This window comes from Heteronotia binoei, chromosome 15 (genome assembly GCF_032191835.1).
Source record: "Heteronotia binoei isolate CCM8104 ecotype False Entrance Well chromosome 15, APGP_CSIRO_Hbin_v1, whole genome shotgun sequence".
NCBI lineage: Eukaryota > Metazoa > Chordata > Lepidosauria > Squamata > Gekkonidae > Heteronotia > Heteronotia binoei.
Genome location: NC_083237.1, coordinates 5,493,362 through 5,517,819, shown reverse-complemented (window position 1 = coordinate 5,517,819; position 24,458 = coordinate 5,493,362). Strand labels below are relative to the sequence as shown.

Genomic DNA, 24,458 nt, shown 5'->3' with positions numbered 1-24,458 from the left:
CATACATGCCCAAGGAAATGCTGATTGCCAATTTTAGGGTCCGGAAGGAATTTTCCTCCAGGCCAGGCATCTTGGAGGGTTTGGGGGTTGTTTTTTTCTTCTTCTGGGCACAGAGCAAGGGTCACTGGAGTTTGTACGTGAGGGGAAGGTAGTTGTGAATTTCCTGCATTGTGCAGGGAGTTGGGCTAGATACCCTTAAGATCCCTTCTAGTCTATGTTTCTAATATTTTTTTCCCTATTCGAACAATTTTTTTTTCTCCTGTTGAGGAAAGCCAGACCAGCCTTTCATGGGATAGGTGAGGGTAACAAGCACTGTTCTACTATGGAAGCTTTGAAAACCCCACGAGGTCACCATGAATCAGCCATGATTTGAGGGTATTTTCCACTGCTAATAAGGAAGCTGTTGAATAACAGCTGATACCCTTCCAGACTTTAATGGAGTTGAAATGTGCAAATACTTAGACAATCATCATCCTCTTTGCCTTAAAGTACACGGTATGGCATACTATTCACTTCAGGACTAAGTCCTGGGTTTCAGGTTTCCTCAGAAAACAAGCATTATTGTACAAAGTATAACCTGTCAGCTGCCAGAGGATGCAACAATGGCCACAGGCCCAGATAGTTTTAAAAGGGAGTTGAAGTAATGGAGGATAGGTTGGCTAAAGGGAACCTCCACGTTCAGAGGCAGTCAACCTCTGAATCCCAGAACCAGGAGGCAACTCAGGGGAAGGCCTTAGTCTCTGTGCCTGGTTGTTGGCTCTCCAGAGGAACTGGTTGGTCACGGTGAGAGCCAGTCTGGTGTGGTGCTTAAGTGTGCAGACTCTTATCTGGGAGAACTGGGTTTGATTCCCCACTCCTCCACTTGCATCTGCTGGAATGGTCTTGGGTTAGCCATAGCTCTTGCTAAGTGGTTAAGTGTGCAGACTCTTAACTGGGAGAACCGGGTTTGATTCCGCACTCCTCCACTGGCACCTGCTGGAATGGCCTTGGGTCAGCCATAGCCCCCCCCGTAGGAGTTGTCCTTGAAAGGACAGCTGCTGTAAGAGCTCTCTCAGCCCCACCCACCTCACAGGGTGTCTGTTGGTGGGGAGGGGGCACTAAAGGACATTGTGACAGCTCTGAGTATAGGGCAGGATATAAATCCAATATCTTCTTGTGTGAGACAAGAGTAGACTAGATGAACAGCTAGTATAATTTTTGAATGTTCTTATGTTAGGGCCTGTGACTCATCTAGAGGAGCAGGTATGTTAAACTGTTGTAGAAATCACAGCTTGGGCTAATCTCTCTGTGGCAAAAGAAGAGCCTTGTGGTATAGTGATACCTACCATCTTGCTTATATCTGTGCCACAAGTAATCTGATAGTAGATAAACTACAATAAGACTTTGCTGTGTCAGTAAGGAGTGGACAAGTTGTAAACCAGGTTCCCGAAAGTTTCGTCCAGGAGCCCACTAAATCGCCTTTGGTGCTCAAAATTAACGCTGAGGTTTCCTGACCCACCAGCGTGCAGTTCTTAAATCCGTATCTAGAGAGATGGATGGATATTATCGAGTTCATTTTTTTGAAACTGGGGTGGATACATGAAAAGCTGCTTCAAATGCTTTGATTGGCTATTTTGCTTTCGATGCTGATTGGCCAAAGCTGTCGTAGGCGGGGCATTCACGAGACTGCCGCGCGATGAGGCGGTTAGGAAAGGCGGGAAAGTGCCTCTTTGCTAGTTTTCATTCTGGTCCGTCATAGGCCTATAAAAGCTCATTTGGCCTGGCGGTTGTTACCATTGTTTGGTTAGACATCGGGAGAAATACACTGTAGAAGATGTCTGGGCGCGGCAAAGGCGGCAAAGGACTTGGGAAGGGAGGCGCCAAAAGGCACCGGAAGGTCCTCCGCGACAACATCCAGGGGATCACCAAGCCCGCCATCCGCCGCCTTGCTCGCCGCGGAGGAGTGAAGCGCATCTCGGGCTTGATCTACGAGGAGACCCGCGGGGTGCTGAAGGTCTTCCTGGAGAACGTGATCCGCGACGCCGTGACTTACACCGAGCACGCCAAGAGGAAGACGGTGACCGCCATGGATGTGGTCTACGCCCTCAAGCGCCAGGGGCGCACTCTCTACGGCTTCGGGGGCTGAGGCTTCCGCCGCCAACGACACAGACGCACAAAAGGTCCTTTTAAGGGCCACCCACGTCTCCATGAAAGAGCTGTTACTCTTAACTTAGTTAACTGATCGTTTCTGAAAGCGTTTGGCTCTGCCAAAGCTTTGGTCTTGGAAAACTCACCTCATTTTGTTTGCTTTGAATTAGTGGGTTTTTAAAGCGCATTTCAAAGCAGCTGCTCTTTGAAGGTTTAGGACAGGGAGGGCCAAACTTTTAATGTAAGAGCCCGTGGCCCAGAGTGGTAAAGCAGCAGTATTGCAGCACTGGTCTGAATCTGCTCACAACATGAGTTTGATCCCCGGTGGAAGCTGGGTTTTCAGGTAGCCGGCTCGAGGTTGACTCAGCCTTATATTCTTCTGAGGTCGGTAAAATGAGTCCCCAGCTTGCTGGGGAGGAAGTGTAGCTGACTGGGGAAGGCAATGGCAAACCATCCCGTCCAAAGTCTGCCGTGAAAACTTTGTGAAAGCAACGTCACACCAGAGTCGGAAACGACTGGTGCTTGCACAGGGGACCTTTCTTTTCCCCATATGGAATAAACGTCAGATGTTTGACAGTAGGAAGGAAGACAAATAGATGGGGGAGGGAGAGGTGGAAAGAAAGTCGACTTTAAATGCGTTCTCCACGCTGGGTTTGGCTTGGAAAAGTGACTTTAAAAGAGAAATGCCTTCTGCAAGTTGGCCGACAAGGTGGGGGCTTTGAGAGCCACACAATTATATGCGAAAGAGGCACAGTCTGACCACCTCTGGTTTAGGAGTACTTGTAATAACCGCTCATTCATGGGAATAAGGTAGATTTTTTTCGCTGTTTTTCGAGACCGCTAGCTTCTTGGTATCTTTCAGTTAATATTCTCTGCTAAACCGAGAACGGGACGACCAAAAAAGAGGTCTTGTCCTCGAACGTCTTAATCCTTTTATTTGTGCTGGAATTATTTTCGCGTCGGTGCTCTGCTGGTTGGTGTATGCAACAACATGGAATGAGAGTTGATGAAACGGGCGGGGATGTAGCTCAGTGGTAGAGCGCATGCTTTGCATGTATGAGGCCCCGGGTTCGATCCCCGGCATCTCCAGTAGTTTTTTTTTACCCCCTTTCTTATAAAAAAAGAACTCTGTCTGGAATCAAGAGTCGCCACTCTGGATATATTTTTCAGTTGCTAGCCTAACGTGAAATACCCACAGAGTTTCTACAAACCCCTAATATTGGGGGGGACAAGGACACACTGAACTGGTCTTACTTCCCTTACTGCGCTTTAGCGGGGCGCGTGATCGATCCTTTGAGCAACTTTAGGCTGCAATTGAGCCCTGCAAGTTTACTCGAGAGTAAAGCGGTTGACCACAGTTAAGACTTAATAGGCACAGACAGCGCTGGACTAGTCATGCTTCTTCTCATTGTGGGAAATAGGGAGGGGGTGATAGTGAAACAAACATTTCCTCCCAGGGAACCACGGCCAGGTGGGACAAAAATAAGGGTGTGCGTCTGTGCTCCTCTCTTGCCTTGAAAACGCGGAATCACAGCATTGCAGCTCGATGGTATTATTTCTCCCCCCACCCCCTTGTCTCGAAAACACAGATGAGAATCAATCCCTCCCACCTCTCGCCTTCTCCAGAAGGGGTCGTTTTGTAGGGAAAAAAGGTGGTGCAGCTCATCCAGGGTTTGTTATGCAGCTGCACCTGCTATGCAATGGACAAGGTGGGAAGGAAGAGGTGGAACTCTCCGAAAAGGTTCCGTTCAGGAGCGAGGCCTGCAAGCAAATCCCCACTGCGGGGCGACCTCCGCGGCGTCCTGGCCATTGCCCTGTCGCCCGCTGGGGGTTGGGGGTCACGGCTGGGGGGGGAGGGAAAGCTGCAGGATCCGCTTATCCCTTTGTGCGGCGCGGGGATTTGCATTTTCCTCTTTTGTGCGCAGAGCGGTAAAGCTGCAGTCCTGCAGTCGGAGCCCTCTGCTCACGATCAGAGTTCGATTCCAGCGGAAGCTGGGTTCAGGTAGCCGGCTCGAGGTTGACTCAGCCTTCAACCCTTCCGAGGTCGGTCAAATGAGCTTGGTGGGGGGGGGGGGAGTGTAGAAGACTTGGAGAAGGCAATGGCAAACCACCCCGTAAAAAGGTCTGCCGTGAAAACGTTGTGAAAGCAGCGTCACCCCAGAGACGGAAACGACTGGTGCTTGCACAGGGGACCTTTCCTTTTAAGAGCCCCGTGGCGCAGAGTGGTAAAGCAGCAGTACTGCAGTACTGTGATCTGAACTCTCTGCTCACGACCAGAGTTCGATTCCAGCGGAAGCTGGGTTCAGGTAGCCGGCCCAAGGTTGACTCAGCCTTCCATCCTTCCGAGGTTGGTAAAATGAATACCCAGCTTGCTGGGGGGGGGGGGGGGGAGTGTAAAAGACTGGGGAAGGCAATGGCAAACCACCCCTGCCGTGAAAACGTCGCAAAAGACTGGTGCTTGCACTAGACACTTTCCTTCCTTTTCCTTTTGCGCGGGGAACTCCGCGGCCTTTCCCCACCAGGGGTCGCTGTCTCCCTCTCCTCCTCCCCCCCCCCGCGCTGAGTTTCGCGGGACTCTCTCCTCATTGGCCAGTTTTGCGCCAATCTCAGGGAGGCACTTTTGCCGGATGCTTTGAAATAGAATCTCTGGTCCTCCAGGTGTGTGCGCTTCCCGGGAGCCAGGGATGGAGGAGACCCGGTAGATGCTGGTCCGGGCAACGCTGCCGCTGATTCTCGGTTTGCTCAGAGACAGCCAAGATCGCCCACCGACGGCTCTGGCCGCAGCGAGAAGGAGAGTCAGGCTTGCAAATGCTGCAGGGGGGGAGAGCTCCGAAGAGGCGCCGGCGCGCTCTTGCTGGGGCCTCTCCAGCATCAGGAGTTGGGTTTTCCTTCTCCCGGGGCCATGGCTGGTGGGAGGCTTTCGTGCAGGCCCAGGGGGGCGAGAGGGAATGGCGTCAGCATTTCCGAATGACCCAGGCTGCTTTTGCCCAACTCGTGGAGGCTTTGCAAGGGCGCCTGCAGCAGGCGGACGGGGTGCGGCGCCTTCCAGTGGAGAAGCGGGTGGCCCTGGCCCTTTTCTACCTGGCCAGCGGCTATCCCTTCCGAGACCTCGCGGAGCGCTTTGGCGTGGAGCTGGCCACAGTGGAAGACGCGGTGGTGGAAGTTTGCTCAGCGATCGAGGAGGAGCTGCTCAGCAAGGTTGTTTGCCTGGGTCCCAATGTCATGGAGGTATTTTTCTTTTGTCCTGTTAAAAATGTTGCCTTGCCACGGATGCGTTAGTGTGGCTCTTTCACACCTATTGTGTGGCTCTCGAACCCCCCCCCCCCCCGCCACCTTGCAGCCAGCTTTAAATCACTTCTGCAAGCCAGCTGGCGGCTTGAAAAATGCATTTAAAGTGGCTTTCTTCCCACCTCTCTCCCCCACCTCCATTTACTTGCTTTCCTTCCCGTCTTGTGGCTCTCCAACATCTGATGTTTATTCTATGTGGCTCTTACATTAAGCAAGTTTGCCCCCCCCCCCCTGCACTGGAGTGTGAGTTCACCAGGCCCAGCTTTCTACTAACTTTTAAATATAGGAGTGGCCAAACTGTGGCTCTTTCACACATATTGTGTGACTCTTAGAAGCCTCGCCTCCACCCTATTGGCCAGCGTGGAGAAGGCATTTGTCCCTTTAAATCACTTCTCCAAGCCAAGCCAGCTGCATTTAAAGTTAATGTTGCTTTTTTTCCATCTCTCCTTCATCCTCCATCTATTTTCCTGCCTGTCCTCAAATATCTGACATCCATATGTTGTGGCTCTCAGATATCTGACATTCATTCAATGTGACTCTTACATTAGGAAAGTTTGGCCACCCCTGGCATAGTTGTGGGCCCATAGGGGAATAGGTCTAGGTGGGCAGCCATATAATTTCTGTTTCCAATGCCATTTCATTTGTCTCGCAAAGAGTGTGCCCACGTGAACAAATCAAAAGTCAAGTGGCACCTTTAAGACCAACCAAGTTTTATTGAGAACGTAAGCTTTCCTGTGCTCTCTAAGCACACTTCAGCAATAAAACTTGGTTGGTCTTAAAGGTGAACTTGACTCCCGCTTTATTCAACTGCTTCAGACCAACACGGCTGCCCTCTTGTGTGTCCACATGAAAGCTAATGCCTTGAAAATACTTTGTTGGTCTTAAATTTGCCACTGAGTGGATGGCACCTTCGTCCCATTGGACAATCTGTATTACTTCGTACGTTTGGGGATTTATTGAACTGCAGGTCCAACAGGCTGAGCTTCCAACGGACCAAAGATAAAGTGCATTGCCTCCGTCACTTTGGGAAAATGTCTGTTCTCTCTTTTTTTAAAAAATTAACTTTGTTAAAGTTGAGATTAGAATTACACAGACAACATTCAATACATAGCAAATTAGCTTATGCTCTCTTTATCCCATTCCATTGACTGATGAAGTATGCATGCATAGGAAAGCTTACATTCTGAATAAAACTTTGTTGGTCTTAAAGGTGCTTTGTTGTTGTTCAGTCGCACAGTCGAGTCCGACTCTTTGCGACCCCATGGACCAAGTCACGCCAGGCCCTCCTGTCTTCCACCATCCTCCGAAGTCTGCTCAAATTCGTGTTTGTTACATCAGTAACACTGTCCAGCCATCTCATCTTTTGCCTTCTTTCTTAAAGGAGCCACTGGATTTTGTTCTATTCTGTTGCAGTTGCAAGTGGAGGAGTGAGGAATCAAACCCGGTTCTCCCAGATAAGAGTCCGCACACTTTAAACTGGCTCACTGTAACAAACAGTGATAACATTTCAAGTCCTAGAAAAGCAATTTTTATAACTGTCTCTGTAGCTGTGCCCAACCAAGTGGTATAAAGTTTTTGTAGCCCAGTAAGAGGCAAGAGCCCCGTGGCGCAGAGTGTTAAAGCTGCAGTTCTGCAGTCCTAAGCTCTGCCAGTTTGGTGTAGTGGTTAAGTGTGTGGACTCTTATCTGGGAGAGCCGGGTTTGATTCCCCACTCGCACCTGCTAGCATGGCCTTGGGTCAGCCATAGCTCTGGCAGAGGTTGTCCTTGAAAGGGCAGCTGCTGTGAGAGCCCTCTCAGCCCACTCACCTCACAGGGTGTCTGTTGTGGGGGAGGAAGGGAAAGGAGATTGTGAGCCGCTCTGAGACTCTTCGGACTGGAGGGCGGGATATAAATCCAATATCATCTTCTGCTCATGACCTGAGTTCAATCCCTGGTGGAAGCTGGTTTTTCAGGTAGTCGGCTCGAGGTTGACTCAGCCTTTCATCCTTCCGAGGTCGGTCAAATGTGTCCCCAGCTTGCTGTGGGGGGAAGCGTAGAAGGCCATGGCAAACCACCCGGTCAAATGGTCTTCCGTGAAAACTTTGTGAAAGCAACATCACCCCAGAGTCGGAAACGACTGGTGCTTGCACAGGGGACCTTTCCTTCCCTTTTTCCTAGTAAGTTGTTCTTTTAACATTCTTTAACGCTTCCTGGTTTTTTTTTCAGATAATGTCGGGGTTCAGCAGCCTGGGATTCCCGCACTGTATTGGAGCTATAGACGAGGCATCGTTCCGTCTCCCTGTTTCGGAAAATGTGCCTGAAAGCAGCGACTGGCTGCAGGACTACTCGTCCGTCGTGGTTCAGGGCACAGTGGACCACACGGGGAGATTCATAGATGTGGAGCTTGCACTGGCTGGAAGGACCTACGGTTCCTTCTTGCTCCACACATCTGCACTCTGCCACGGTATGGATGTTGGGGCATTTGTTCCGGGGAACCCGACTCTCACTCTCGACGGTGTTGCAGTTCCGCCCCTGATCGTTGGGGACTGGGCGTACCCTATGAGACGGTGGCTCATGACTCCTTACCGGCTGTGCAGGGGCCCAGTTGAAAGTTACTTCAACCACACCGCGGGCCTGGCGCAATACGAGGCACGGTACGCTTTTGAGCGGCTGAAGTCCCGTTGGGGGTGCCTCACTGCGCCTTTCCAAGTTCAAAAGGGACATGTGGATCGGATCGTCTTGGCGTGCATAGTCCTCCACAACATCTGCGAGGAGAATGGGCGGGGCCCTCCACTCGCCCGACGCGCAGCTCCAAAAACGGTCGTGCTCAAGTGGAGAGATCCCCCTGTCACGAGCCATCTTCTAGAGGGACAGGAGGTGCGTGACGTGGTGGCCAGATTCATGCTGGCCAGCCGGCGCCACTGTTTGAGGGTGATGGCGGGTGGCTAGTTGTCCTGTCCCCTTTTGTACGGCGACGGCGCTGTGTTCTGGATGAGGGAACCTCGCGAAGCTGCTGTTCGGGTTTATGCTGCTGGGATGGCTGTAACCGTTTTGTTTTTGAACCTTTTCGTTGTTTGCTGAAGACCGGCTACTCTTAGCTGCTGGTTTGCGGTTTGGATATTCGCCATGTTTTGTTGTCCTTTTTAAAATTTTAATAAACGTTGAAGTTTCATGCCTCATTTCACAGGCTACTGGTTTCTGTGGCCGCCTTTCTTGTGCTTTGATGCTTTTAGCAGGAACTCTTAACAGGGGCTATGTGAGGTTTGAAAACCTGCACTGGGGAAGGGGAAGCCATTTCCAGAAACCACAAGACTGTGCTCATGAGTCAGAGTATATAATGCTGTGCTCTGCTTTTATAGTTAGAAAGCCTCGATCTGCTACATTTTTGGTTTTCAGCACAGATCATGGCGCTTGTAGTGATAAAGTGTGTGGACTCTTATCTGGGAGAACCAGGTTTGATTCCCCACTCCTCCACTTGCAGCTGCTAGAATGGCCTTGGGTCAGCCATAACTCTGGCAGAGGTTGTCCTTGAAAGGGTGGTTGAAAGAGCCAGTTTGGTGCAGTGGTTAAGTGTTCGGACTCTTATCTGGGAGAGCCCGGTTTGATTCCCTGCTCCTCCACTTGCAGCTGCTGGAATGGCCTTGGGGTCAGCCGTAGCTCTGGCAGTGGTTGTCCTTGAAAGGGCAGCTGCTGTGAGAGCCCTCTCAGCCCCACCCACCTCACAGGGTATCTGTTGTGGAGGAAGAAGAAAAAGGAGATTGAGCCGCTCTGAGATTTGGAGTGGAGGGTGGGATATAAGGGAGCCAACAAAGTTTCAGCCGGCTTGCTTCTTTGTGTGCAGTATTTGATATTACACTTTGATCCAACCAGGGGTCCAAACCAACTCAAATTGTTGTTCGCTACTCCCCCAGTCCTTCCTTAAAGCGGCAAGCCAAGATAGGACCACATAGGGTCACAAAACAACCTACATTGTACTCGGGAGGAGAATCTCTTATGGAGATTCTAGAAATATAATCATTTTCAAAGAAGTTTACACGTGGTGCAGGGCATCATGGGGTCATAAAAAGTTAGTGGGCAAGTTACATATAATCTGTCAATACATGTTTCTGTTTTATAAATGGTTCACCGCTTCTTCCCACCCCCCAAAAGTGCAGATAATACAGAGAGGTCACTGTGCAGTTTCCCATGGCTAAAAAAAGGTGTGTCGAGAAGACACCTTGTACAAAACATGTTAACCTGTGATTCAAGATTTCTGAACTGGGAAAGGCAACAACCCAGCGGGGTATAAATCTACGGTCTTCTTCCTTTTATAAGTAGCGGTTGAGGAAAATCTGCTCCGCTGTATTTGAGGAAGTGCACACGGAAGTTTATACCCAGAATAAGACTTTGTTGGTCTCAAAGGCGTCACTGGCCTTGAACTTTGTCCTGCTGCTTCAGGACGACAAGGTGACCTTTACCCGAACGGGGAACGTTTGTTCTCCCCCTCTCCACACCTACAACAAACCACCCAATGTTGGATTTGCTAGTAGTTGCCCGATCTTTCTTGGTCACTGGCAGTGGGTGGTGGTGGTGTGTGGAGGGGCGTCTAGATCTGGCTCTGGAGATTTGGGGATGGGGCCTGGGGATGATGGACCGAAGTGGGGTACAACACCAGAGAGTCCACCCCTCCAAGCATCCCTTTTCTCCAGGAGAACTGATCTCTGTAGTCTGGAGAGCTGCATTTCCCCTCCCACCTTCGACGAGCATGGTACTGCAAAAGAAGCCTTTTCCATTAGCGTTTTTTTAGTCTCCTGCAAAGGATTGGTGGATGTCTTTTGTCATTTTTTTTAGATCCAAGAATGCCTTTCATCAGCTCCAAAAAGTTACACACTCTCAAATGTTTCTGGGGAGAGGCTGATGGCGCTGCTAAGGAAGGTTGCTGGGACCAACATGTCTAACAAATGTTGGAAATGTACTAACCAGATTGGTACCTTTTACCATATGTGGTGGACGTGTGAGATGGTGAAAGGCTATTGGAAAATAGTGCATGAAACATTACAGAAGATCATGAAGACTCAGATCCATTTCAAACCAGAACTATTTTTTATTGAACATATTTCCTGAGGACTATTCGAGAGAGATGAGACATTTTATCACAGCAGCTAGGATCATTCTGGAGCAGATGGAAATTGCAGGAAATTCCCACGAAAATGGACTTGGTGGGAAAAATTCTAGAGACAGCAGAACTGGACTTTCTATCTCAGCTGATTGCTGGGAAATCTAAAGAAGTAAGAAAATATTGGATGAAATCATATGCTTGTTTGGAGATTGAAGACTCTTAAGATTCTCTGGTGCGAACTGATTTCTTTATTCTTTTTTCCTGTATTTTATATTATAAAATTTACCTTTACTGGAATTGTCAAAATTATTAGATAATAACATAAGACTTAAATGATAAAAAATTAAAAATGGATTATATACAGCTTAGACAAAATAATATGGGACAATTTATGTAAAGCAAATATTATAGAATCATCCTTGTGCTTTTTGAAAGTATTTTATGTAGAACAAGATCAGAATGTATTATGCTTTTATCTTTCTTTCCCCCCCTATCCTTATCCCCCCCAATCTTTTCTGAAACAAAAAAAACTTTTGAAAACGGAGGAAGGTTGCTGGAGTCCCCTGATTGCCCCCGTTTCCCCCCCCCTTTCTAGCTGACTTCGTTGCCTTTTTGTAATTTACTGCCATTCACAGATTTTTCCTACGTCCAATCTCAGCCACAATCTCCTAGTATTTATTGCATCTGGATGCTAAATGGCCCTTCCTGACAACAACCCCCCTTATGTAATGGTCGAGGAGGCTGTGTTCCACTGTTTGCGTGCACACAAAAGTTTATACTGGGAATAAAACTTCGTTGGTCTTAGAAGTGCTCCTGGACTCGTCTCATAGGATTGCCAGGTCCAACAGGAAATACATGGGGACTTTGGAGGTGGAGCCAGGTGTAGAGTTGCCAATCCCCAGTTGGGGGCAGGGGATCCCCCGGTTTGGAGGCCCTCCTGCTTCAGGGTCATCAGAAAGCGGGGGGGGGGGGGGAGGGAAATGTCTGCTGGGCACTCCATTATTCCCTATGGAGACCTATTCCCATAGGGTATAATGGAGAATAGATCTGTGCATATCTGGGGCTCTGGAGGGGCTGCTTTTTGATGTAGTGAGGCACCAGATTTTCAGCATAGCATCTGGTGACTCTCCTCAAAACACCTAAGTATATTAAAAAAAATTGTACCAGGGGATCAAATTCTATGAGCCCCCAAATAAGGTGCCCTAATCCTTCATTATTCCAAATGGAGGGAAGGCATTTAAAAGGAGCGTGGCCCCTTTAAATGTGATGGCCAAAACTCTCTTTGGAGTTCAATTGTGCTTGCCACACCCGTACTGGCTCCACCCCCAAAGTCTCCAGATAAAGCTTCCAGCCTTCGATTACGTGAACCTCCAATCTGAAGCACTTCTTTGTTCTGATCAGAGTTAAGGGTGGGAAGTCTTACCAGCTTTGCCCTTAGTCTGCCAGTTTGGCTGGATAGATGGCTCCTTATGACTGCCAACCTCCAGGGGTCACCTGGAGATATCACAGAATTACAGTCTTCTTGAGAGGCAACACAGCATAGCTCAAAGGTGGTCAAACTGTGACTCTTTCACCCACATTGTGTGGCTCTCGAAGCCCTTACCACCTTGTTGGCCAGCTTGGAGAAGGCATTTAAAGTTAAAGTTGCTTTCTTTCCACCACTACCTCCCTCCCATTTTCCTTCTTTCCTTCCTGCTATCAAACATCTGACGTTCATGTCTTGTGGCTCTCGAACATCTGACATTCATGTCTTCCAGCTCACAGACATCTGATGTTCATACTTTGCAGTTCTCAAAGATCTGATATTTATTCTATGTGGCTCTTATCTGGGAGAACCGGGTTTGATTCCCTGCTCCTCCACTTGCAGCTGCTGGAATGGCCTTGGGTCAGCCATGGCTCTGGCAGAGGTTGTCCTTGAAAGGGCAGCTGCTGGGAGAGCCCCCTCAGCCCCACCCACCTCACAGGGTGTCTGTTGTGGGGGAGGAAGGGAAGGTGATTGTAAGAGAGCCTGTTTAGTGTAGTGGTTAAATGTGCGGACTCTTATCTGGGAGAACCGGGTTTGATTCCCCACTCCTCCACTTGCAGCTGCTGAAATGGCCTTGGGTTAGCCATAGCTCTGGCAGAGGTTGTCCTTGAAAGGGCAGCTGCTGTGAGAGCCCTCTCCAGCCCCACCCACCTCACAGGGTGTCTGTTGTGGCGGAGGAAGGTAGAGGAGATTGTGAGCCGCTCTGAGACTCTTCGGAGTGGAGGGCGGGATAGAAATCCAATATCTTCTTCTTCATATTCTTATGTTAAGCAAACTCGGCCACCCCTGGCATAGGTCTTAATCGGGACAGACGTTAGGTAATAATGGATCTGCCCTGGAGGCTGCTTTAGTACTCTGCCCTGCAGATAGGTAGGAAAGGACGGTCTTTTTAACAATGTCCCTGGGTAGGGTCCCCCCAGGGCCAAATTAACAAATAGGCCAAGTAGGCACTGGCCTAAAGGCTTCCCCCCTCCCTGTAGCCCTCCCCAGCCTGCATGCATTAGGAGATAATTTGCAAAGGGGCCCCTGAGATTTTGATTGCCTAGAGGCCTCCACAGGGTCCCCCAGACAAGCCCTTATGAAGCTGCCCAACCACTAGGGGGATTATTAGAGGCCTCGCTTCAGCTGCCCCTTCCAACTAAGGCTAGGCGGGAGGCAACCTGGGAGACGGCCTTCTCTGTTGTGGCACCCAAACTCTGGAAAAACTCTCTCCCCTGGGAAGATTCGCCTGTTTTCTCCTGTTTTCTTCTGCCAGCGAGTGAAGACTTTGTTTCATTTGGCATTCCCTCAATGATCCCCCCCCCTTACTAATCAGTGTTTTAGTTGCTGCTTTTAAGGTTTTCTGTTTGCCTATTTTAACTCTCGATTTTCATTTGTTTAAGGATGTGTATGTGGGGGTTTGATTTCAGTGGCATTAAAATGTGTTTTGTTATTAGCTGCCTTGGTGGCCCTTGTCAGGTTGGGTTGATAGAAATTGGGTAAAATTCCAGCTGTGATTTACTCTAAATTGTTCTGGAAAACTCATGCACTGGCTTGTTTAATTGGCCTTAATAAAGGGTATTACAAATGTTTTAAAGGGACATTACATACAATTTTTTCCCCCTGTTGGAGACCAACGTAACTTTTCTTTTCAGTGCATTATATCCAATCAGATCTGCCACGAAATAGCAGTCACCTTAATTCCACATAGGTAGCTTTGTCGTTGCAGCATAAAAAAGACCAACCGCACTTAGACTACTATGAAAATTTATGGGGCACTAAATTTTTCTATGTCAAGAGCCCCGCGGCGCAGAGCGGTAAAGCTGCAGTACTGCAGTTGGAGCCCTCTGCTCATGACCTAAGTTCGATCCCAGCAGAAGCTGGGTTCAGGTAGCCAAGTTGCGGTTGACTCCGTCCTACCAAGGTGGGTAAAATGAGTACCCAGCTTGCTGAGGGAAAAGTGTAAAAGACTGGGGAAAGCAATGGTCAAACCACCCCGTAAAAAATCTGCAATGAAACGTCGTGATGTGACGTCATCCCAGAAACGACTGGTGCTTGCACAGGGGACTACCTTTGCCTTTACTAAATTTTGTTATAGCCTCTGAATTGCGGTTGGACTCCATTCACAACCTTTTCTGGGCTCTGCCTTAAAGGAACCGGCCTGTAGTCTTCAGACAATACTCAAACGACTGCTGGTTATCAAAGGCCGAGCAGCTGTTAATTGCTCAGATGCGGTTTTGATGAAATTTCCCTGCATTCGATGCAATCAATTAGCAGCAAGCTTACTGAATCAAGGAAAACGTCTCATATTGCGAAGGGGGGCGGGGGGCGGCTCCCCTGTTCGACCGTGTTGCATCGCCCCCGCGGTTGGTCACCCGACCTAAGAAAGGCTTCCGTGAAACTCGAAAACTAGGTCACCATTTAATGAGACCAACCCTCCAGCAAGCCTATGGACACTTGCGGCTTTAGTTTGTCACAGGATTACTTCGCTGTCGTTTTCGAAAAGGCCACCCCAAGCTGTCCGCATTTTTCTATCATTTTTACCCTGTGGCTTGAACTAAAACGAGTTTGATTGGCCCATCATGAAATTTGTTCCTCAAGGTCCAATAAGATTCTTAGCAGTCAAGCCAGTTTAAACTCCTCAACCAATGAGAAGGAGGTATTGTTCTGCCCAATAGAAACGCAGCATTTGAATCCTACTCATTTGCATATTTTTTCTGCTCACGTCACTTCCCCGGACAGCCAATAAGCAAGCAAGCGGTCGAAGCCTTCCTTTGCATAGAGCTGCTATAAATACAAGGCGCCGGCGCCCGGGCTGTATTGCTGAGTCTCTCAGTGTTAAGGTAGAAGGTGAGAATTGCTTGAAGATGCCTGAGCCAGCCAAGTCCGCTCCAGCCCCCAAGAAGGGCTCCAAGAAGGCGATCACCAAGACCCAGAAGAAGGGCGACAAGAAGCGCAAGAAGAGCCGCAAGGAGAGCTACTCCATCTACGTGTACAAGGTGCTGAAGCAGGTGCACCCGGACACGGGCATCTCCTCCAAGGCCATGAGCATCATGAACTCCTTCGTCAACGACATCTTCGAGCGCATCGCCGCCGAGGCCTCCCGCCTGGCCCACTACAACAAGCGCTCCACCATCACCTCCCGCGAGATCCAGACCGCCGTGCGCCTCCTGCTGCCCGGGGAGCTGGCCAAGCACGCCGTCTCCGAAGGCACCAAGGCCGTCACCAAGTACACCAGCTCCAAATAAAGGGAAAACATTTTGTTTGAGAACTAAAGGCTCTTTTAAGAGCCACCCACGTTTTCTCTAAAAGAGCTGTAAGCACTTAAAAACCTAATCTAAGGTAGTGAGTTATGGACTTTTATGGAAACCATAACTTTTATGGAGAGCCAGTTTGTTGTGGTTAAGTGTGCGTATTCTTATTTGGGAGAACCGGGTTTGATTCCCCACTCCTCCACTTACACCCGCTGGGATGGCCTTGGGTCAGCCATAGCTCTGGCAGAGGTTGTCCTTGAAGGGGCAGCTTCTGGGAGAGCTCTCTCCAGCCCCACCCACCTCACAGAGTGTTGTGGGGGAGGAAGGGAAAGGAGATAGTGATCCGCTCTGAGACCCTTCGGAGTGGAGGGCGGTATATAAATCCAATATCTTTTGTTTTGGAGTGGATTTTAGTTGGTTAATTTCCATGTTTTAAAGCAATTGCCAACGGCATTTAGTAACAGCTTTACCGTTTTTTACTTTGTAGTATAGCGCGAAAGGCCAATAGCATGTTTTCCAGTGTTTCTCTTTTAGAGTGATTCTACTTTCAATGTATTTTTTTTCTTATGAAACAATGTTTTTAAGTAGAGTTTTCTCCCAGTTCAAGTTATCCTTTGGGCGGGATAAAATGCACAAGGTATTATATCAAAAGCGCCAGAAATTCAAAGGAGGGGGTGGGGAGAGAAAAGGGTTAATTAGTTGTGCCGCAGGGTTGTTTTTTTAAACGCCTGGTTAAGAGTAAATCGCATCGGAGTGGGTGTGGACCTGTCCTTGAATCACGGCTGGAAGTAAACCGAACAATCACATTTAGAAGACTGATTGCTTTATCTCATGGGTGAGCCTTTGTCCAGCCCAAATTTGCAAATGTTATTTTAAGTAGCTTCAGCGTTAGACTCTCCCTCTAAAGTTTAAATCTATCGTTGACTAGTAAAGAGCTAAATATCACTCTCATACTATTGTTTGTTATCTTATCAGCTGGGAGCATTTCGAATTGAATCCAGTTAAACCTTTTTCCTGTGCTTTGCCTGCCACACAAATGGCTGTGTCGTATTCCGGGTGTCCCCTCAATGATTTGCTATCACCGCCCCCCCCCCAAAAGCATTGTTTAAAATACAATTATAAATAGTAAAGAGGAAGAATTCCGTAGCACCTAAAAGTCTTTAACAAAACGCGTGGCGAGACAGGTTGAGTCACCACTAACTCAGATACAGCTAGGATGTAACCCCACCTGCCCTATATATATTGTAAAGAGTGATTTCAGACGAAGTTATATTGTTAGCAGCGTTTCATGCATCCCTTTGAAAGTTTTGGTCTAGAAAACTGTCACCCTCTGTAAGATTAGCAAGATGCCCTGTGGAATTTCTGAGTATTTAACTTTGAGTTTCTGGGAGTTCATAGGCGGCCCCATGGCGGTGTTAAAGCCGCAATCCTAAACTGTGCTCACGAGTGTTCAATCCCGGCGGAAGCTGGGTTTTCAGGTAGCTAGCTCGAGGTTGACTCATTCTTCCGAGGTCGGTAAAATGAGTACGCAGCTTGCTGGGGGGGGGGCAAGTGTAAGAGACTGGGTAAGGCAATGGCAAACCACCCCGTAAAAACGTTGTGAAAAGCAACATCACCCCAGAGTCGGAAATGGCTGGTGCTTGCACTCCTTTCGGGAGCTCACAATTTTTTCATGTCCGCCCTAATCTTAAACCATACTTGGGTTCTTTCTGATTTTCAAAAGCCTTCGTAAATAGCTCGTGAGGGAGATTTGGTTTATCCAGTCTCGGCTTTTACAAGGATAAAACCAAGACGTTTGCTGTTTTCACTAGGAAGAAAAAATATAATTGAACGCAAGAATCAGAGATTTCAGCCATTCCTGAGAATTATGTAGTGGCTCTTAAAAGAGCCTTTGGGAATAGAGTGGGGGGATTTCACTGTAACGACGCTCAGCGACCTTAAGCCCTCTCCCCGCGGATGCGCCGGGCCAGCTGGATGTCTTTGGGCATGATGGTGACGCGCTTGGCGTGGATGGCGCACAGGTTGGTGTCCTCGAAGAGCCCCACCAGGTAAGCCTCGCTGGCCTCCTGCAGGGCCATCACAGCCGAGCTTTGGAAACGCAGGTCAGTCTTGAAGTCCTGCGCGATCTCCCGCACCAGCCGCTGGAAGGGCAGCTTGCGGATCAGCAGCTCCGTGGACTTCTGGTAGCGCCGGATCTCCCGCAGAGCGACCGTCCCGGGCCGGTAGCGGTGAGGCTTCTTCACGCCTCCTGTGGCCGGAGCGCTTTTCCGCGCTGCCTTGGTGGCCAGCTGCTTCCGGGGCGCCTTCCCGCCGGTAGACTTGCGAGCGGTCTGCTTGGTACGAGCCATGATTCAGCAATTAAAGCAAAACGCACCTCCGATCAAACCCAACTCCGACTGATACACTTAAGCCCGCCGGAATGGTATTTATCCTCTTTTTTCCTTGGCTTTCATTGGCTGCTGGTAACAACCAATCAATTGCCGTATTTCGATTCCGGCAGCAACCAATCGATTGCTGTATTTAAATTTTCCGCGCCGCTCGATGATTGGACAAGATTTTCCCCATCCGTTTTGTTCTTTCCGAGGTCGGTCAAATGAGTCCCGGGCTTGCTGGGGGGGAAGCGTAGATGACTGGGGAAGGCAATGGCAAACCACCCCGTCAAAAGTCTGCCGTGAAAACGTTGTGAAAGCAACATCACCCCAGAGTGGGAAACGACTGGTGCTTGCACAGGGGACCTTTCTTTTTTCCTACACAAGTATGTATCTTCCGTGGGAATGCAAGCTCGGCCAGTACACTCTTGTGCATCAGATGGCGTATGAAAATGGAATCGTTAATATCAAAAGATTTTTACCATCAGATTTTAAAATGGAATATATGCAGCTTAGACAAAATAATATGGGACAATTTATGTAAAGAAAATATTGTAAAATCATACTTGTGTTTTATTTTTGAAAGCATTTTATACAAAATAAGGTCAGAATGTATTGTGCTTTCGTTTTTATTTTCCCCTTATTCCTACCCCCCACACACACCTTTTTCTGAAACTAATAAAACTTCTGAAAACTGAAAATGGAATCGTTAACTCATTCATAACGGAGCATCAAACCTTGAACACGCTAGTCAAGTTGCGCCTCAAAGCAAGAGTCAAGTGGCACCTCTGAGACCAACAAAGTTTTATTCAGTTTTATGCACCATCTCCTCAGTTAAAGCCATATTTCAACAGTTAAAGACATATTCTAAAGCCATATTCTACTACCCCTTTTATAACTCTCCTCCAGTTCCAATGCCTTTGAATCACCTCTCCACCTGGGGTGGGAGGAAAGAAAGAAAGAATCAAGTCGCCCCTCTAAGACCAACGAAGTTTTATTCAGCTGAATAAAACTTTGTTGGTGTTAGAGGTGCAACTTGACTCTTACTTTGTTCTACTGCTTCAGGCCAACACGGCTGCCCATCTGCATTAGTCTTTTGGACGACATGAATGCCTTCTCGCTGCAGTTTACATAAGGCATGAAGATATCACGGACAGGAAAGTGGAATGGAGGAGGGGAGATATTTCAAAGCACGGTATAAAAGCCCTCGCGGCGTGTGTAATTTTCCCACCGTGTGTTTCCTGGTTTAAATCTTTAGCCATCTTGCTTGATCTGTGAGGGCAACAAATAAAGCTAACGTGGAATTTAATTTTCTTCATTCTTGAATGTTTACTAAAGGAAGAGAATTTTTTTTTTAAATGTCCCGCACTGAGACTTGATTGGTCGGTAGCTGCGCTATGGCTTTTTCATCCAATCCATGCAAAGAAACTGTTTTTCCTTCTGGGAGTCGACCAAGAACGTTGGAAAGATATTGGTAATATTAAAAGTAATTTAAAGGTTTAATATTTTGTCTAGTGGGTAGCGTGGCCGAGCGGTCTAAGGCGCTGGATTAAGGCTCCAGTCTCTTCGGGGGCGTGGGTTCGAATCCCACCGCTGCCATATTTTTTTTATTAAATTCACCACAACGGAAAAGGCTCTTTATGCAGGATTCTGACCGTTCAGACCATAGATAAAGAAGTGCCCCTTAAAATAATTATTGATTCTGATACTATGAAGTAGTGCGTTACAATGTAATCCTAAACCGAGATAACTGCGTTGAGGATTGAATAGCCTTCTAGTCCCCCACTCTGTATGTCTGATATTTTTTTAAGGGGAGGGGGAGTAACATGTTACAGAGCATGATGTAAAAGCCTGCAATGGAGTGCAAGAATTAAGCTGCCCACTTCATCAGAGGATTTATCAGCTGCATCAAAGGACAAAGAAGATAAAACTCTTTTAAAAATGCAAATCCGAGCCGTAATTGGTGTCTTGTTAGGAAAGGACAGACTTGCCCAACAAAGAAACAACTACCCCCCCCAAAAGGGCAGAAAACCTAAGAAGCGAATCGCTAGACTAAGAACCGTGTATGCTTTAGTGCTATTGCAATAGAACCTTGCAAGATGTTTTTTAAAATCGAGATATTTACCTGGGACTTGAATTTCCAAAATATTTGCTCTCCCCGTCGGGGAATCGAACCCCGGTCTCCCGCGTGACAGGCGGGGATACTTACCACTATACTAACGAGGAAATCGCTGAGAGCGCTTTCCTATCTAATCTATTTGACACTACAGTACTGGGCTATGCCATTTAATGTTTAACTTCTTAGGAGACAAGTTGCACCTTTAAGACCAACTTCGTTTTATTCATCCCAGTGGGCAGCCGTGTTCGTCTGAAGCAATAGAACAAAGCAGTAGACAAGTGCACCTTTAAGACCCACTAAGTTTTATTCAGTTTTATTTATTGTATTATTAGTTGGTCTTAAAGGTGCACTTGTCTACCGCTTTGTTCTATTAGTTTTATTCAGACTGTAAGCTTTTGTGTGCTCTAAGCACGCTTCATCTGATGAGGAATCCGGTAAAGTGAGCAGAGCCACACATAGCTGGTAGGCAGTGGCTCAGAATGCAAAATGGTACGAATTTAAGATCTAATGACAGAATAGTAAAATTATCTGGTTTTGTTGTTCTGTCACACAGTCGAGTCCGACTCTTTGCAACGCCAGGCCCTCCTGTCTTCCACCATCCTCCGAAGTCTGCTCAAATTAGTGTTTGTTACATCAGTAACGCTGTCCAGCAGTCTCATCTTTTGCCGTCCCCTTCTTCTTTTGCCTTCTGGTAGGCGGTGGTTTAGAATGCAAAATGGTACAAGTTTAAGATCCAATGACAGAATAGTATAAAATTAACAAAACTGAGCAAACCTTTGACCTAAGTAGCATGACCATGGCAAAGCAATAAAACAGGAATATGTCAAAATGTGAGGATGTCTGTTAATGATTCTATTATTATAAGTCTGGGTCAAAAAGAAAGCATTTCTATCTCAGAACTTTTGCCATCCAACTAATTTACCTTTTAACATGTAACGTATAGTTTGACCCCTTACCTTGGGAGCGGAGATGGGACCACCCCCGGGGGCTTTGTTAGGACCTCCTTTCTCCTTTCCTCTTGACTGTGAAATTTCAACAGCAGCATTTAGGGCCAATCTGTGGAGATGGTCTGTCCTCACACCAATACAAGCATCAACTGGTCTGCATGGCCCCCCCTTCTTTTTTTTTGGAAGAAAAGAACACGCTTTGAAAAGTTGAAGAGGCACATAGCTTTAATACGGCAAACAAGGAGTGGTCATACTTGCTTAATGTAAGAGCCACATAGAATAAACAGATGTATGAGAGCTGCAGATGATCCAACATGGCTTCTTTTATGTTCTTATAGTTCTCTGGAGACCACAGATGTCTGAGAGTCACGAGAAAGGGAGGAAGGGAGGGAAATAGATGGAGGAAAGAGGGAAAGGTGGCAAGAAAGCAACTTTAAATGCATTCTCCAAGCTGTTGGCTGGCTTGGCTTGGAGAAGTGATTTAAAGAACAAATGCCCTCTCTAGGCAATTGGCAGGGGCTTTAAGAGCCGCACAATATGTGTGAAAAAGCCACATGTGGCTCCCGAGCCACAGTTTGGCCACCTCACTTCAAACCATACAACAACTGGATTTGTGCTTTTCTTTGGAAGTAGAGACTCTACACCCTTGTATCTCATGAGCATATGAAACTGCTGCCTAAACTGATTCAGACCTTGGTACATCGAAGTCAGTATAGTCTACTCTGACGGGCAGCCACTCTTCAGGGTCTTAGGCCCAGGTCTTTCCCATCACCTCCTACCTAATCATTTTAACTGGAGATGCTGGGGGTTGGAGCTGGGACCTTCTGCATGCCAGGAGGAGGAGAAGAAGAATTGCAGATTTATACCCCACCCTTCTCCCTGAATCAGAGACTCAGAGTGGCTTACAATCTCCCATATCTTCTCCCCCCATAATAGACACCCTGTGAGGTGGATGGGACTGAGAGGGCTCTCACAGCAGCTGCCCTTTCAAGGACAATCTCTGCCAGAGCTATGGCTGACCCAAGGCCATTCCAGCAGCTGCAAGTGGAGGAGTGGGGAATCAAACCCGGTTCTCCCAGATAAGAGTCTGTGCACTTAATCACTTAGCAAGAGCTATGGCTGACCCAAGGCCATTCCGGCAGCTGCAAGTGGAGGAGTGGGGGAATCAAACCCGGTTCTCCCAGATAAGAGTCCACACACTTAACCACTGCACCAAACTGGCCACTGAGCCAGGACCCCTCTATCTCTGTGTGGTGCTTGCCCACCGTGTCTGCCTAGACACCAAATGTGCAGTTTTGCCAGTTTCTTCTCTCCTCCGTCTCCTGCCCCCCCCTCCCCCAAACTGGCTGCTGACCCAATGGTGCATTCACATTACACTAAATAACGTGGTGTGAATGCACCATAAGTTCAGAGCCTGAATTGTCTACCGGAGAACGTTTGTTTGCATTATATAACACTGTGGCTCATTGCGTTACGGCAGGACAATGAATTAATCCTTGGTGTTGATCACCGGAGTTGTGCTGTTACTATAGGTCAGGGCACAGCTTCAGAAATTAACCTCTTTTTCCTGCAGAGGGATGCACCATTTCCCCTAACATTCAAAAAGGCACCTACCTTGTAGATGGAAAGTGGCATTGAGTCACAACCATCTTATTTATTTATTTTTTTGGAGGGGGGGGGCGGTGTTCAAGGGAAGAGTTGGGCGGAAGTGGCCTGCCCTTGCCTACTTCTGCAGACTGAGGCTAGACCTCCCTCCGTAGTCTTTCATCCCACCCAAGTACAAACCAGTGCTCAGCTCCATCTAGGTGATTGCCTAGAGCGCCTGTCTTCTGAGGGTGAAAAAGTTAGTCTTGCCTAGGGTGCCAGACGGTCTAGGGCCGGCCAGAGCTGGAATCCTGCTTAACTTCCGAGATCTGACAAGTCTGGGACAACCAGTACAAGACAAGAGACTTTTAAACGTAGTGGGCCATTGCCTGCTTTTGCTTAGCAAGCCTGGACTTCCTTGGTGGTCTCTCACCTGAGTACTAGACAGGGCCGGTCCTGCATAGCTTCTGAGGTCTAGATGAAGTCGGACTAACCCGGGCCCACCTGAGTCAGCATCAACCTTCCGGGAAATTCAGTGGGGGAACCTCAAAGGAGCTGTTGTATTACAAAGGAACTTCGGAAATAGACTAGAAAGAGACATTGCTGTGTTGCAAGCTGGAATTCCCCAGGACTTAATAGGGATATTGGTTTCTTATCTCACTACGTATGTTAACCTCATTCAGCCCTTACATCTGTATTCTCACTAATCTCCCAGAAGGGCCATATGTCCTTTTAACTTGATTTCTTATTTGAAACAATCAATTATAATAGTAGATTGTAATATAGCATAATGAATAGGAGAGCAAAACGGGATTTGGAATGGTAGATTGGAGCATAGTTCTCAGGAGGCAGCTATATAGCCAGTCACCCCAGTTCAAAGAAGATGCTGCTGTAATGATGCCGCTCTTATGCACAGTGTACTGTTGGGATTCTCTGTCTAGGGCGGTGATGCTCTGTATTCTTGGTGCTTGGGAGGGGGGCACAGTGGGAGGACTTCTGGTGTCCTGGCCACACTGATGGACCTCCTGATGGCATCTGGGGTTTTTTTTGGACACTGTGTGACACAGAGTGTTGGACTGGATGGGCCTTTGGCCTGATCCAGCATGGCTTCTCTTCTGTTCTTATGTGACACAGAGTGTTGGACTGGATGGGCCATTGACCTGATCCAACATGGCTTCTCTTATGTCCTTATGTGACACAGAGTGTTGGACTGGATGGGCCATTGGCCTGATCCAACGTGGCTTCTCTTCTGTTCTTATGTGACACAGAGTGCTGGACTGGATGGGCCATTGACCTGATCCAACATGGCTTCTCTTATGTCCTTATGTGACACAGAGTGTTGGACTGGATGGGCCATTGGCCTGATCCAACGTGGCTTCTCTTATGTCCTTATGTGACACAGAGTGTTGGACTGGATGGGCCATTGGCCTGATCCAGCGTGGCTTCTCTTATGTTGTTATGTGACACAGAGTGTTGGACTGGATGGGCTATTGCTCTGATCCAAGATGGCTTCTCTTATGTTCTTAAGGTCAAGGTCTCCTCCATACTTGGTGGGTGGCTTAGGTGGGGATTTAAACCTCCAGTCTTCAGCTCGGGTTTGATTTCTAACTCTGCCAGTTCTCCTTATTAACGGTATTAAGAGTTTTGCATTTAGGTTGTACATTTATGTTGTACATGAAGCACAATTTTGGAGGGTTTTTTTCCAGAGGAACATTAGTTAGATGTTTCAGGGACCACGTCTCTCTACTTGAAGAATTAGAGAATTGAAGGAGGCCATGAAATATCCAAGGCAACGCCTTGTTCCTATTGAATCTGCTAGGCTCAGTTTTTTTTTTAAGTGTAATGGAAACAGACGATGCTCTACACCAGGGTAACCAAACTGTGGCTTGGGAGCCGCATGTGGCTCTTCCACACATATAGTGTGACTCTCAAAACCCCCACTGTCCCATTGGCTGGCTTGGAGAAGGCATTTCTCTCTTCAAATCACTTCTCCAAGCCAAGACACCTAGCAGCTTGGAAAATGCAGTTAAAGTTGCTTTCTTTCCACCTCTCCACCTTCCCCATCTATTTTCCTTCCTTCCTCCCTCCCTCCTTTCCTCCCTCCCTCCCTTCCTTCCTCCTTCCTTTCCTCCCTCCCTCCCTCCCTTCCTTCCTCCCTCCCTCCTTTCCTTCCTTCCTACCTACCTAC

The 24,458-nt window shown here is 48.0% G+C and overlaps 4 protein-coding genes and 3 non-coding genes across 7 annotated transcripts; 5 read left to right on the top strand and 2 right to left on the bottom strand.

Annotated features, from left to right (window-relative positions):
- The first annotated feature begins 1,667 nt into the window (after positions 1-1,667).
- On the top strand, positions 1,668-2,176 carry LOC132584305 (histone H4). The gene has a single exon (XM_060256156.1). It carries the CDS (start codon positions 1,814-1,816, stop codon positions 2,123-2,125), a length of 312 nt encoding a protein of 103 aa, XP_060112139.1. The 5' UTR covers positions 1,668-1,813; the 3' UTR covers positions 2,126-2,176.
- A 968-nt stretch (positions 2,177-3,144) lies between these two features.
- On the top strand, positions 3,145-3,216 carry TRNAA-UGC (transfer RNA alanine (anticodon UGC)). Its single transcript has one exon. It is a non-coding gene; the product is annotated as a tRNA-Ala (tRNA).
- Positions 3,217-4,735: 1,519 nt separating this feature from the next.
- Positions 4,736-8,574, top strand: LOC132584296 (uncharacterized). The gene is made up of 2 exons (XM_060256146.1): positions 4,736-5,355; positions 7,622-8,574. Exons 1-2 carry the CDS (start codon positions 4,936-4,938, stop codon positions 8,342-8,344), a joined length of 1,143 nt encoding a protein of 380 aa, XP_060112129.1. The 5' UTR covers positions 4,736-4,935; the 3' UTR covers positions 8,345-8,574.
- Positions 8,575-14,728: 6,154 nt separating this feature from the next.
- Positions 14,729-15,291, top strand: LOC132584303 (histone H2B 1/2/3/4/6-like). The gene has a single exon (XM_060256154.1). It carries the CDS (start codon positions 14,865-14,867, stop codon positions 15,243-15,245), a length of 381 nt encoding a protein of 126 aa, XP_060112137.1. The 5' UTR covers positions 14,729-14,864; the 3' UTR covers positions 15,246-15,291.
- Positions 15,292-17,121: 1,830 nt separating this feature from the next.
- Positions 17,122-17,666, bottom strand: LOC132584301 (histone H3). The gene has a single exon (XM_060256152.1). The coding sequence runs from the start codon at positions 17,597-17,599 to the stop codon at positions 17,189-17,191; it is 411 nt and encodes a 136-aa protein (XP_060112135.1). The 5' UTR covers positions 17,600-17,666; the 3' UTR covers positions 17,122-17,188.
- Positions 17,667-19,137: 1,471 nt separating this feature from the next.
- TRNAL-AAG (transfer RNA leucine (anticodon AAG)) lies at positions 19,138-19,219 on the top strand. Its single transcript has one exon. It is a non-coding gene; the product is annotated as a tRNA-Leu (tRNA).
- A 555-nt stretch (positions 19,220-19,774) lies between these two features.
- On the bottom strand, positions 19,775-19,846 carry TRNAD-GUC (transfer RNA aspartic acid (anticodon GUC)). Its single transcript has one exon. It is a non-coding gene; the product is annotated as a tRNA-Asp (tRNA).
- Positions 19,847-24,458: the final 4,612 nt, after the last annotated feature.